General features: G+C 33.2%; 2 protein-coding genes across 2 annotated transcripts; both read right to left on the bottom strand.

The window, feature by feature from the left end:
- Positions 1 to 9,949: 9,949 nt before the first annotated feature.
- LOTGIDRAFT_134825 (hypothetical protein) lies at positions 9,950 to 10,141 on the bottom strand (the record flags this gene model as incomplete). Its single annotated transcript, XM_009068757.1, has 1 exon — positions 9,950 to 10,141. One exon carries the CDS (start codon positions 10,139 to 10,141, stop codon positions 9,950 to 9,952), a length of 192 nt encoding a protein of 63 aa, XP_009067005.1.
- Positions 10,142 to 10,226: 85 nt separating this feature from the next.
- On the bottom strand, positions 10,227 to 10,376 carry LOTGIDRAFT_134796 (hypothetical protein; the record flags this gene model as incomplete). Its single annotated transcript, XM_009068756.1, has 1 exon — positions 10,227 to 10,376. A coding segment is annotated over one exon (150 nt), but the record flags the coding sequence as incomplete, so codon positions are not given.
- Between the last annotated feature and the right edge of the window lie 3,003 nt (positions 10,377 to 13,379).

The raw sequence follows: 13,379 nt of genomic DNA, 5'->3' as shown, positions 1-13,379 counted from the left end.
TTCAAATTAATATTTATATTTAAATATGGTATTTTCAGGTGGTGAAGGGAAAGTGGGGAGAGTGACTGATATCAGAGGCTGGGATTCTGAGTCAGGACGAAGTGTGGCTCATGTGACATGGGCGTCTGGGTCTACTAATGTCTATCGTGTTGGTCATAAGGGCAAGGTTGATATTAAGTATATACAGGCTGCTGAAGGTGGAACGTTCTACCATGAACATCTACCAGTTTTAGGTCAGTTGAATTTCTTGCTTAAAGAGGAACTGTGTGCATAGAAATAGTCAAATTAATAGAATCTCATGTCCATTGATGATTTTAAGCATTTCATTGGGTTTGTCAAAGTCTACATGCATGAAACAGTCATATCAACCAAGATGGCTGCACATTCCATCGCTAAGGTCAAACATAAGGTTAAGTTTGTTCAAGTATAACATCAGCAGCTTATAGCAACTTGTCAGTGCGCTCTGGTTGACTAAATCTGTTACTTGATCAGATTATCATAGATTTCAAAAGAAGCAAAATCGAAACGTAGCTCTCCCCCTTCAGTTGATTGCACCATTGCCAATCAGGAGTTTTAGATAAACAAGAATATTGTTTGAGAGATTATGTTTTGATCTGTATTTGAGCATGAGTATACATCTTTTCATCTAGTTATATATCTTCATTATTATCTTTACAGGTGAATTTACAGAAACAGTGTTACCAGGGATACCGTGTCAATTCAAGGTCAATGATAAAGTGATATGTGACCTTGACCCTGAATTACTGAAAGCTATGCAAGAAGGTCATGGGGGTTGGAACCCAAGAATGGCTGAGGTCAGTATTTCATGTTTTAAAAAGTCATAAATACTTGGTAGAACGTTTAAAAATAATCTTGAGCTCACATCAAGATGGATACTTATCAGTCTTGTATAAGAATGAAGTTATCCATGTGAAAATAGTAATAATGAGTTTATTTCATCCTTTTCAACGCTATCGGCCGCTCTTCCTATTGCATATTATTATGGGATATATTCCATGTGCGGCATGTTAAGTGATATTTGATAATGTTATCTCATAGCAGTGGCATTTCTGACCCCCTCTCCAGTTTCAAATTTCTAATCAATGAGTACTTAAATACCTGATGCTGTTTGCCCCCCTTGATAATTCTGTGGCCTCTCTCTACCTTATGCTGCCTCGAAACGCCAATGTATCATAGGCATTAATTCATATTATTTTGAGTTGAGGTATATGACATTTTATTATATTCACACAAAAGAATGTCAGTAAGTCTAAGATCTAAATGTCAGTAAGTCTAAGATCTAAATGTCAGTAAGTCTAAGATCTAAATGTCAGTAAGTCTAAGATCTAAATGTCAGTAAGTCTAAGATCTAAATGTCAGTAAGGCTTAGATCTAAATGTCAGTAAGTCTAAGATCTAAATGTCAGTAAGTCTAAGATCTAAATGTCAGTAAGTCTAAGATCTAAATGTCAGTAAGGCTTAGATCTAAATGTCAATAAGTCTAAGATCTAAATGTCAGTAAGTCTAAGATCTAAATGTCAATAAGTCTAAGATCTAAATGTCAGTAAGTCTTCAATCTGAGGCAGCCATTTTAGAACTGATAGCCCCTCCCTTGAATGGAGCTTTATCTCTCCAACACCAATATCTATATTTTTGTTGTTATCCAGTATATTGGTAAGAATGGTACTGTTCATAGAATAACTGAGCGTGGAGATGTGAGAGTACAATATGATGGCTGTAATAATAGATGGACATTTCATCCTGGAGCATTAAAAAAGGTAGGATATATTTCAACCAGAGTTTATAGTAATAGTAGTAGTATAAAGACATTCTGTGAAACTATTGTAGTAGGATAGCTGAATTGATTGTTAGTTGTATTGTTGTCTCTTTGGTAATCAGGCGCTGTGGGTTTAAATCTCTCATAAAGTGTCTATAGAATAGTATAATTTCTAATATTTCACAGTAAGTTATTAAATACAGCTGCCTCCTCCAACGTTCTCCCAATTAAGGATTTTGCACCATAACATTCTCAGCTTCTAGGTCTATGCAGCCCCTGAATTAATCTTCCATAACTTATTTATGGCACTGAGAAGTGTTAACATTTTCTGAATTTCTTCAAAATACCAGAGCCTTGTGTAAAGATTACATTAGAATGAAAAAGCTGTGTGGATTCTTCAAAGATAAACCAGTTGGCAGTTAATTTTGTTATGATTCCACAATCCATTAAATATAAGGGGTTTTGTTGTCAGGTGATGAAATTTGGTCCTGGAGATTTTGTCAAGATTTTAGAAGATTTAAAAACAGTGAAAGAATTACAGAAAGATCACGGTGATTGGACAGATAATATGAAACAGGTACTTTCTCTATTGTATTTATTGTTGTAATGTACTATTTATATGGTATAGTTTACTTAGACAATATAACCCTAACCATATTACCTTTCAAAAGACAATTTGTATGAGGGGCTCTGTAGCACAGACAGTTTATGTTTTGAAACATGCAGGAAGTCATTTGCTTGGTTACATAAATCAAATGGTAGTCTTGAGTTCAGTGGAAAGATAATGCCAAGGACCAGCTGGTATAAAGGAGTTGGTTATTCTTGCTGGAAATGAATCCAACTACCAACTACTATGACTACCAACAACTACCTAGTTAGTGATATCAGCATCCGCTGGAAGCGAACGTTAACTTGTCATCTACCTACCTATCTGTTGCAAATGGAAATTGCATTTTTCTTCCTTTTTAAGTCATAGATTCTTGTGTTTAAGTCGTTATATTTTAGACCCTAGGTAAAAGTGCTTGTACAAGTTGACAATATGATACTCACCTATTGATAGCCAATTCTTATAGATATCTTTTTTTATATTTAGACTCTAGGTAAAAGGTGGCGTGTATTAAAGTTGTTTCAAACAGATGACCCAATGGTACACTGTGACCATTTGAGTAGACACTTGTTTTACATATATATATATATATATACATGGTTTTATTGATGGATATGATTTTATATTTTAGACTCTAGGTAAAAGGGGGCGTGTATTAAAAGTGTATCAAGATGGAGACCTGAGGGTACAAGTTGATAATATGACATGGACATTTAATCCAGTCTGCTGTACTTCTATACCCCACATTGAACAGGAGATGAACAACACAATGGGTAGTCAGGGTATGGAAAGAGAACAAGAAGAGAGAAATGGTAAGGAGATATTGAAATATTTCAGATTCACTACAAGGGATATAATCATATGAATACTTCCTTTACAAGCTGATATCTAATTCCAGCTGTCTGTATAGTCCTTTAGATATTATAAACTGCATCTAATGACCTGGTAAATGGAGCTTTCCCTCAACACTTGTATCATATAATGTATTCAAGTCTTGACATAAGTTTAAAGGTATATATTTAAAATTGATTTTTGCATTTTCAGCGACAATGTCAACGTTATTAGAACAGTTAACAGACCTTCATACATTACCTGGTAAAGAAACAGGGCCAGATAGATTAGTACGAGAGGCTGCTCAAGGTCATTTAGATATCGTCCGTGACATCATTAATAAATATCCCGATAAGGTAAGGCACAATTGAGCTGGTAATTTCTTGTAGAAGTAACATTATATATAACTAACAGTGTTTAAATCATCATATTTGACATGAGTTTGGAGCTGGGAGCATGTTCAAATTTTGATGTTTTCAGTGGCAATGGAAATTAAATGAAGTGACTGACTGTTATATTATTGTAAATCTTAGCAATTGAATAGGTCAGTAACAATGTGCACCACCTACATCTGTTGTGCAAGAAAATGATAGGATTAATAGGATTTATAGATTTATTTCATTTAAAAATTGTGGCGTCTGGCAGGGTATGCTTACTCTTCTAGACACCTGATTACATTATGAAATACTTATTCACTTACGCTTGATATACTTCTTCATGTGAATAGTAAATTACCTGCTACCAATGTTTTGCCAATATGCTTTGGGGGATTTTGGATTTCATTTTGCGGTTTGATCGTTAGTATTTGGTTTATTTATTAATATATTTTCATCAACAGGTTGATCAGCTGAGCTCTGGTAAAACAGCTCTCCAAGTTTCTAGTCATCAAGGTCATAAAGATATAGTGTTAGTGTTATTATTGGCAGGGGCCAATCTGGAGCTACAAGATGATGATGGTGATACAGCACTACATTATTCAGCATTTGGGTAAGATTTCCTCTTCTTTAAATAGCCTTAAATGAGCCTTATTCTCAAAAACTCGAATAGTCATATGATTGCTAATTTCTGAAATCCAATCAGATAACTGTATTTCTGAAATTCTGGCTTTTATTTAAATAAGCTTTTGGAGAATAAGGCCCCTGGTTGATTTATTTTTTTTTTTTTTTACAAAAACTTGAAAATTATTCTATTGTGCTTAATCATGTTTACAACATGTTGCAATAGTTACAAAGAAATATTGTATTGAGCCATCCATTTCACGTGTCATTAAAAAAAGAGAATAAAGAGTACATTCTGATTATGAAAACCACATTAATGTGAGATGAATACACAAGAAGTTAGAAAAGCCAAATTTAGCATACTATTTAGTATCTATACTAAGCTGAACCAGGGTTGGGCAGGGACAAAAGACTCATTAAGAGTTCAATAATAGGTCAAGAGGATATATTTTAAACCTATTTAATCTATTTATAGAAACCAGCCTGAAGTAATGGAGGTGTTACTGAATCGTAAGGCCAATATTAACGCTCTAAATAAAGGAGGGTGTAGTACATTACATGTTGCAGTTAATAAACAACATTATAAATGTGTTAAAGCTTTAATCAAACGCGCCTGTGATGTCAATATTCAAGTAAGTTTTACCACAATTCATTCATACATACCAGGTGTTGCTCATATTGTATGGTACTTGTTTATGTATACATGCACGTTGAAGGAGCTGATATGAAAAGTGTCTAGGTGTTCATTTGGAACAATAAATTAAGGCCCTGTATGCTGTAGGCCATTCGTCTTTAATATCCTTTCAATATGTAAACTGTCTACTACAGTTGCCATGCATGGAAATGAAACTGAAATTATTTCTTAAAATCGTGTGTTATATCAAAAAAAAAATGTTACTGTTAAAATAGTGCTTAATACATCAATTGTAGAGCTATATAGAAATACCACTGTTAGAAAAGTGCTAAATACATCAATTGTAGAGTGATATAGAAATACCACTGTTAGAATAGTGCTAAATACATCAATTGTAGAGTGATATAGAAATACCACTGTTAGAATAGTGCTAAATACATCAATTGTAGAGTGATATAGAAATACCATTGTTAAAATAGTGCTCAATACATCAATTGTAGAGAGATATAGAAATACCACTGTTAAAATAGTGTTCAATACATCAATTGTAGAGCGATATAGAAATACCACTGTTAAAATAGTGTTCAATACATCAATTGTAGAGTGATATAGAAATACCACTGTTAAAATAGTGCTCAATACATCAATTGTAGAGCGATACAGAAATATTATAACAGAACGTAAAAAAACATGTTGTTACTTGTGCCCTGCGATTATATTGAAATGTTTCTATCAATAGTTTTATTTATGAATCTTTGAAATCTTTTAAGAACCTGTTGAGATATTTGATGATTGATTATTTCAGGATGCGTACGGTGATACAGCATTACATGATGCTATTGGTAAAGAAAGTCAAGAAATTATTGATATATTAGTCAACTATCCTATGATAGATTTTACATTAAAAAATAAACGTGGTTTCAATGTCTTACATCATTCAGCATTGAAGGGCAATAATGTGTAAGTAGTGTTTTAGATTGTAAAAAAGCATACACAGGTATCCCAGACTTTCTCTATTTAGAGATTACGGTGATTAAAAGTTACTATATAATTATAGGCACTGGCACAGGGTTAGAGGAATTCCTCTATTTTTGTAGCTGAAATAGTATTTTGTTAGTTTCCGTATAAAATCTAATTCATCCAATTGCTGATTCTGGCAAGAAGGTTTCTTTTTAGGAAATGACGTTCAAAGCACCTAAAATCTCTTCAGCTTCAGGATGTGAAGACCTGTGTACCCACATGGAGGCCTTGAACTCCCTTTATTGCCGGCTGATATTTTCCATTATCTATTATTTTTTTTTCCTTTCTGGGATCCCTGAAATAAAGGACATGGAATGAGAAATTTACACATTAAAGTTTTCAGAATTTTAAAAACTTATTATCCAAGATATCCAGAAAACATAGTATTCCATCTCCTTTTTGCCAACTGTACCTTACTGTTGTATTAAGCGACCTCATGAACCAGATTTGTATGGTTGAAACTACTTAATAAACATCATTCATGTGCTACAATGTTGTGAGAATGTAAATTCATCCTTTTAAAAGTGTATGATTTCTTCTCAAGATATCTCAATAAAGATAGTATTTATTTGTTTCCAGGGCAACAGATCGTGTCTTAGTAAAATGTCGTCAGATTGTAGATATAAAAAAAGACGATGGTTTTTCTTCGTTACATTTAGCAGCTTTAAACGGACATAAAGATGTAGCAGATACCTTACTCTCAGTGGTATGACTATTTTTATGCTATAAGTTTAATGAGAAAGGTGTGACAGCTTCTAGTCATTGGATTGGGCAATGTATTGAGACTTGTCGTGCTACAAGAAGTGCATTTTGGAAATTGAAAAGTAGGCTAGTGTCACTGTACTAGAAATTGTAAACTGCATAGTGTTGCTAATCCTGATTATCAGATGGAGCTGCTGTCCTTGCCAAATTCCTGCCCACAAGGTGCAGAAAAGTAAAACGTAAAACTCCATCTCATTTCTTGCCTAATTCCTTCACTGATTGGCTTTGTTCCCCTTCATTAGTCCAATCAGATTCAGAAAAGTAGGATATAAAACTCTATCCCTTTTCCAAGAAATTCTAATAAATGTCCAGGATCTTGGCTTAAAGTTTTCCTCTGTGAAAACATTTTACAGTTGTGTAAATATGTGCCAGTTTCTTTCTTTTTTTATCAAAGTGAAGTTATGTTAAGATTATCATTCAGTCTACTATTTTGAAAATGATATTTCTATCACCTTTAAAAAGATCAGTCAAATTTGCTTTTAATGACAAATGTATGAAAACAGTAATTTTATAATTCTAAAAAAACTCTGAAATTTCTTTCTAGGGTCAAGCTGATATTGAAATCCGAAATAATCGACAGCAGACTCCGTTACTATTGGCCGTGTCTCAAGGTCATACAGCTTTAATTGAGTTATTAGTCAGTCGAGGAGCGAATGTTAATGTTGAAGATGAGGACGGTGATACGTGCTTACATCTAGCTTTAATGAGACAAACTGTAGCCACTGAGAAAGAAAGTTCTCCAATGTTGGATGCTGTAAGTCAAATTCCTTGTTTTCTATCATTGATTGGGGTGGGGAAACCACCTAGCTAGAGGTCTGAGTTCACCAATGTTAGATGCTGTTAGTCAAATTTTTCCTTTCATTCTGGATTGATTCCAGAGCCAGGATTGCTGAGCAACTTCAATGCGTGGTTTCTAAGGGTTTCTGAAGTCTGGCCATTTTGGTACCCAAATTTTGCCTTTTGACATAGTGAAAATTCGCAAAAAAAAAAGTGACCCAAAATATGAGCAACTATAAGATGCCTTAAACATGCCCATTCTGAGGGTAGTGCCAGATTTGTCAGGCTATCTGATCAGATTGCAGGTATGTAGGACATAAGCACCATTTCATTTCATTTCGAAGAAGTTTTGTAAGTGTGTATAATCGCGGTAATTGTAGATTCGAGCTCGACTTGGTATGACAGAAGAAGAAGATCAAACTGGAGCAGCCATTGCTTGTTTCCTGGCTCAACAAGGTGCTGATCTGTTACATAAAAATCATCTGCAGAAAACACCATTAGATATTATTAATGATCCTAAGGTTGAGGTGGTGGTAAAACAGTTTGCTTCTACATTGTGAGTAACTTTATTCATGTTTGTTTTTTCTACAGAATGAAATGTAATTCTATAGATAATTAGGCTTTATTTTAGTTAAAAGTTGTAGTTACATAGAAAAAATTAAGAATATCAGACTGTTTTTTAAATTAAATGAAATGTAGTCCATGTAACAAGGATTACCTGCTATTTTTACATTGGAAAACTAAATTGATACGCCCCACCCCCATTTGCTTAAACATATCATCATTGCTTATGAAATTGTTTAAATACAGAAGGATTGTTCATTGTTCAATTCAAATACAGCACGGAACTAATCATTATAATTTATTTGTTTTATTTCAGTGCTGAGAAATGTGAAATGGAAGAAGATTTTATTGAGTGTGAAGTTTGTAGTGATCAACGAGCTAATGTAACGTTTTTACCTTGTGGTCATGTGACCACCTGCGTAGAATGCTGTATTAAAATGAAGAAGTGTCTTAAATGTCGTGAAGTTATAACGTCCAAGAAAGGACCAGGTAGGATAATTTATAAATTTGGTGAACTTTGAACCCTGTGGTCAAGGATTAGCTTGTAAACATAATCAGGGGGATTATTTCCTTAGATTACCTTAGATAAAATCCAGATTTAAAGAAATACACTAATTTGATTGGATGATAAAACTAAATTTAAAAACGATTCTAGTCATAGACCAATCAGATGATCAGAGCGCTAAATAATCTTGAAAAAGGTCTCCTAGAGAAAGGCCACTGTGAATTTAGGTTTTTATCTAATGAGAAGAGATAGATTCTTGACATTGTATTATGTCTAACTTGATATCTGTACGCATGTTATATTTGATATTTTAGGTGGTGATATAATAGGTACTGATACAGCTCCAGAAAATAATGTTTTAACCGAGGCAGCGTTATTACGAAGGAAGCTACAGGATATTGAAGATCAACAGCTGTGTCCTGTTTGTATGGAACGAAGAAAAGATCTGGTCTTTATATGTGGTCATCAAGTCTGTTCTGTCTGTGCTACGTCCCTCAAACTTTGTCCAATTTGTAGAAAACCTATCACTAAAAAAATCATGCTGTTTTCGTAAAGACTAAGTATTGAATTAACTCTTTCAAGTGACTGATTTTTTTCATAAATTAAGATCTGTCACAGTTTCTGTCTGAATATCTCATCTTTAGGTAATAGTGAGTTGGATTATTGTCAGTTGTGACTACAACAACCCCTGATATATAGTTGAGCAAGAATATTTGTGGAATGTACATGCTTAAGTTGTAATTCAGGGGCGCCTTCACAAAAAATCTTACAATCAATTTTGTCCTAAGTATGGTATTTCTCAATGAAAAATTCCATGCTTTCGACAAATTCTTATATTAAGATTTTTTGAAGAACGGAGCTCAGACCTATATGTATGAAAATGTCTTTGCCCTGCTATTATGATCAAATCAAATTAATTGATTTATGTTGAGGTCTGGGTTAAAAAAAGAGTATTTCTTGTTGGTATAAGCTCAGGATCTGGATTGTCAATCTCTATTTCCATAAGAGTGCTAAATGTTTTACATTACTGTATTAACTTACTGAGATCTGATAAATGGTGGTTGAAGGTTCTAATCTCAGTCTGCTTGTACATGTCTGATGACAGCTGTAAATGAGTCAATATCAAGAGAATTGGCCACTGACTTACTGGCAGAGGGATTCCTCGTGAACCCAAGTTGTTATTCTTGTAATAAAATTGTTGTTCCTTTCCTTCTATTGTCTGCTAAAATGGCATCTTGTAACAGTTGGAAACCAACTATATATAATTCTTTTCTAAACTAGCCATCCTGCTATAATTGCGAGTGTGATATACTGTACATATTCTCTTAAATTCTAACCTGTTGTACATACTGAATTAATTATTTTATATTTCTACTGAAGGCTTGTACACATTTATTGTCACTTGTACAGTTGATTTTATCCTTATATAATGTACAAAAGTGTTATCGTTGTAATTAACCAAAAATTGAAATGATTTAGAATAGCCGTACAGTATTCAGAATAAATATACAATTATTCTGAATGATGTACATTAATTCTGAATTTGGTACATTTATTCTGAATAGGGTACAATAATTCTGTATAATATATAGCTGGTCTGGATAATGTACAGTTATTCTGAATACGGTTATTCTAAATAATGTACAGTTATTCTGAATAGGGTACATTTATTCTAAATCATGTTCAGTTATTCTGAATAGGGTACAGTTATTCTAAATAATGTACATTTATTCTAAATAGAATACAGTTATTCTAAATAATGTACAATAATTCTGTATAATATACAGCTAGTCTGTATAATGCACAGTTATTCTGAATAAGGTTATGCCAAATAATGTACAGTTTTTCTGTGTAATGCACAGCGTGTCTGGATAATGTACAGTTATTCTGGACAATGTATAGTTATTCTGAATATGGTACAGTTATTCTGAATAGGGTAGTTATTTTAGATACTGTACATTTATTCTATACTCAATTAACCTGAAGACTGTACAGTCACTCTGAATAATGTACAGTTATTCTGTATAGTGTACAGTTATTCTGAATACTGAATAAGTTATTTATATAAATATTATATACAGAAACTCCTATTTATTTATTCTATTTTTACTTCTATTTCTAAGATAAGTTCAGGTAAATGCCGCTGTCCTGGTAAAATTTCCTTCATTGCACCCTGCATGGTGTTGCCCATCTTCATTAGCCCACATGGTGCAGAAAAGTAGGACGTAAAACTCCAATCATTTCATTTTTTTCATTTCTAAGATTAGTTCAACTGTTCTAGCCCCACCAAGTACCTCAGACGTGATATACAGATGGGATATCATCACTGGGTGGGTCTTAGTTTTCAGGCTTTATCAAAGAATATCCAAACACTCTATTGCTAGGCTGGTCAACTTGACTACACATTCAGATAACACAGAACTGGTTTTTATTTGGTAAATATTATTATTCCCTCCCTCCCATCTCTTACAATAAGAAACTAGCTGCGAGTTAAATATTTTACTATGTTATAGAAGTTATCTCCTTATGTGGTGCATCTCCAACCATTTAGTCTTAAGTTCATGGCATTTAGTACATTTTATGGTTATATTTGAAGGCTGTTGTGGTTATAGGTTTAATGTGTTTTAAGAATGAGGCACATCTTTAAATTACATTGAAATACTAACATCCCCCAACACTACATTACTTCTGTTCCAAACCAATTTGACTAAATGATGAACTGAGGGATTTTTATATGTATCAAGGGACACCTTTATGTATTACTTTAGTTGTACCATTTGGCGTAAAAGGGTATTTGTTTGATTTCGTGTAAGGATTTCTAGAAATACTGGCACCACAAACAATGGTCAGGGAATCAGAATGAAGCAGCTAGAAACTAGATGTATAAGAATCCATAATATATAGATACAAAGACTAAAGAAGCGTTTTGAATTCCCTTCAGTATTCTAAATAAACGCATGTCATCAGACAAGCCATTATGAATTTTATTACTTTGAACTTGTGCTAATACTCAAGATCTAGTAAAGAAAGAGAATAAATATTTGGTTGAAATTGAAATTTTTGTAAAAATTTATATTTGAAACTATTTATTGTATAAATTGTGTATAATTGTATATATTGTTAACTCTCACTAAAAAATCTCCTGCCTCTGCCTATGCTTTTGTGTTGCTGAAGTTATTCCCTTCCATTTCAAACATTTTTTACAGTTGACTCTATCTAGTATGAATATAGTCTTGCAATGATTTATAAACCTTTTAGTCATCAATAGTAGGCCTATAATGATATATTGCATTGTCGGGGCCGTAACTAGGGTCTTTTTTCTCCAAGGCAAACATCCTGTTGGTTAGGTCTTTCATCGCAATGTTTTCGTTACACTTTAAACAATTACCACCTTTACTGTAGACATGAACTAAATGAAAGATTTACCAGATATTATATTAATATTTTTAATTTTTTTAAAAGAAATCTCTTTTTTGTCTAATTTGGCATGAGGCATGCGCCTTGATGTAGTTACAGCCCTGGCCACATATTCTCAAAACAATCTTAGTACTAGGATGTCCTAGGTTCTTATCTTCTAACATTGATTCTAGGACTTCTAGTTTTTTTCGAGAATACGTGGCCTGATTGTGCAGATTATTTTTATGTGAAGAAAAATATTATCTTCTAAATAGTACTGTTGTTAATCTTAGAATGTCTTTGATAAAAATATAAGCACACATGATCAGTTTTGAAAATATTTTAACAGAGGACATTTTCACACTAAACTTTTGGGACATTTTTTATTAAAATTTCTCTAAGGGAAGTGTTTTTATTCAATGTTAATTTGTAAAGATTCATATTTTTATCAATGCAATGTAATTTTAGGATTGTTTGTACTGTTTTGAAGTAGTTATTCAAATAATCTTAATGATCAACAAATTTATCATATTGATCCAAGGCCAATTTTAGACATTGCAAGACATTTTAGAGCTCCTGTTAGACTAGACTGGCAAATCCAAACAGCTCAATAGTCCTGAATGATTCATTATCCCCATATCCAGTACTGTCTGAGTGGAACAGACCCTGCCTATTGTATTGTATATAATGTACACAAGATTGGAAATAAACCTTATTATAATGGATTGGTTTTTTTTAAACTATATTGGTATAGGATCCCTGAATTATATTTGGCAGTGATGGCCCTTACAGAAATCATTTCTACCCCTTTCTAGCAAAATTAAGATATGATTTTTGTAAGTTTTTGTCGTAAAATATGTCTCTGAATGTACAAAATCAATTCCATTTTGCAAAATTTTACTTGGGGAGAAGCCTCTCAAATCCTCCTTGGGGGGCTTCCACAGAGCTGCTGAAATTAGGTAGAATCTGAACCTTGTCAGTTGTCCCCCCCATCTTTCCTCTATTGTACCCCTATTATCAGGAGGTTGACATTGCTACTAGTGTGAGAGCAGCGGATACCTTCTTTGTCTTCATTAATATTCAAAAATATTCCTTGTTAAGCCCTAGGGCAGCTTTCTTGGCATGTTCCTTTAGCAACAGTAGATATAACCATCGTTTCTAGGAGAGGCATAACCTTGTTGAAGATTTATAGGTCTATTTAAAAACAAATTTATAATATGTATAAAAATGCCCCAGAAAATGGCTTGGAACTCAAACCCCTAGCTAGCCCATGTATGCCAATTTATGATGGAAACTTAAAAAGAAAAAGAAAATGCCAAAAATTACAAAGGTGAAAAAGTTTAATAAAGTGAGCAAGTAGAAAAAACAACAATAGTAATTGCACATATTTTAATAATTTCCCTTTCATTGGGAGTTCTATTCTTTGGAATGCTTCATGGCCCTATTCTGTATCACACATATAAGCTCTTGAAATTTACAGCGATTGTAAAGAGGTTTTGTAAAAATTTG

This window comes from Lottia gigantea, assembly GCF_000327385.1.
Source record: "Lottia gigantea unplaced genomic scaffold LOTGIsca_93, whole genome shotgun sequence".
Taxonomy (NCBI): Eukaryota; Metazoa; Mollusca; class Gastropoda; family Lottiidae; genus Lottia; species Lottia gigantea.
This window is presented reverse-complemented; position numbering and strand designations above follow the sequence as displayed.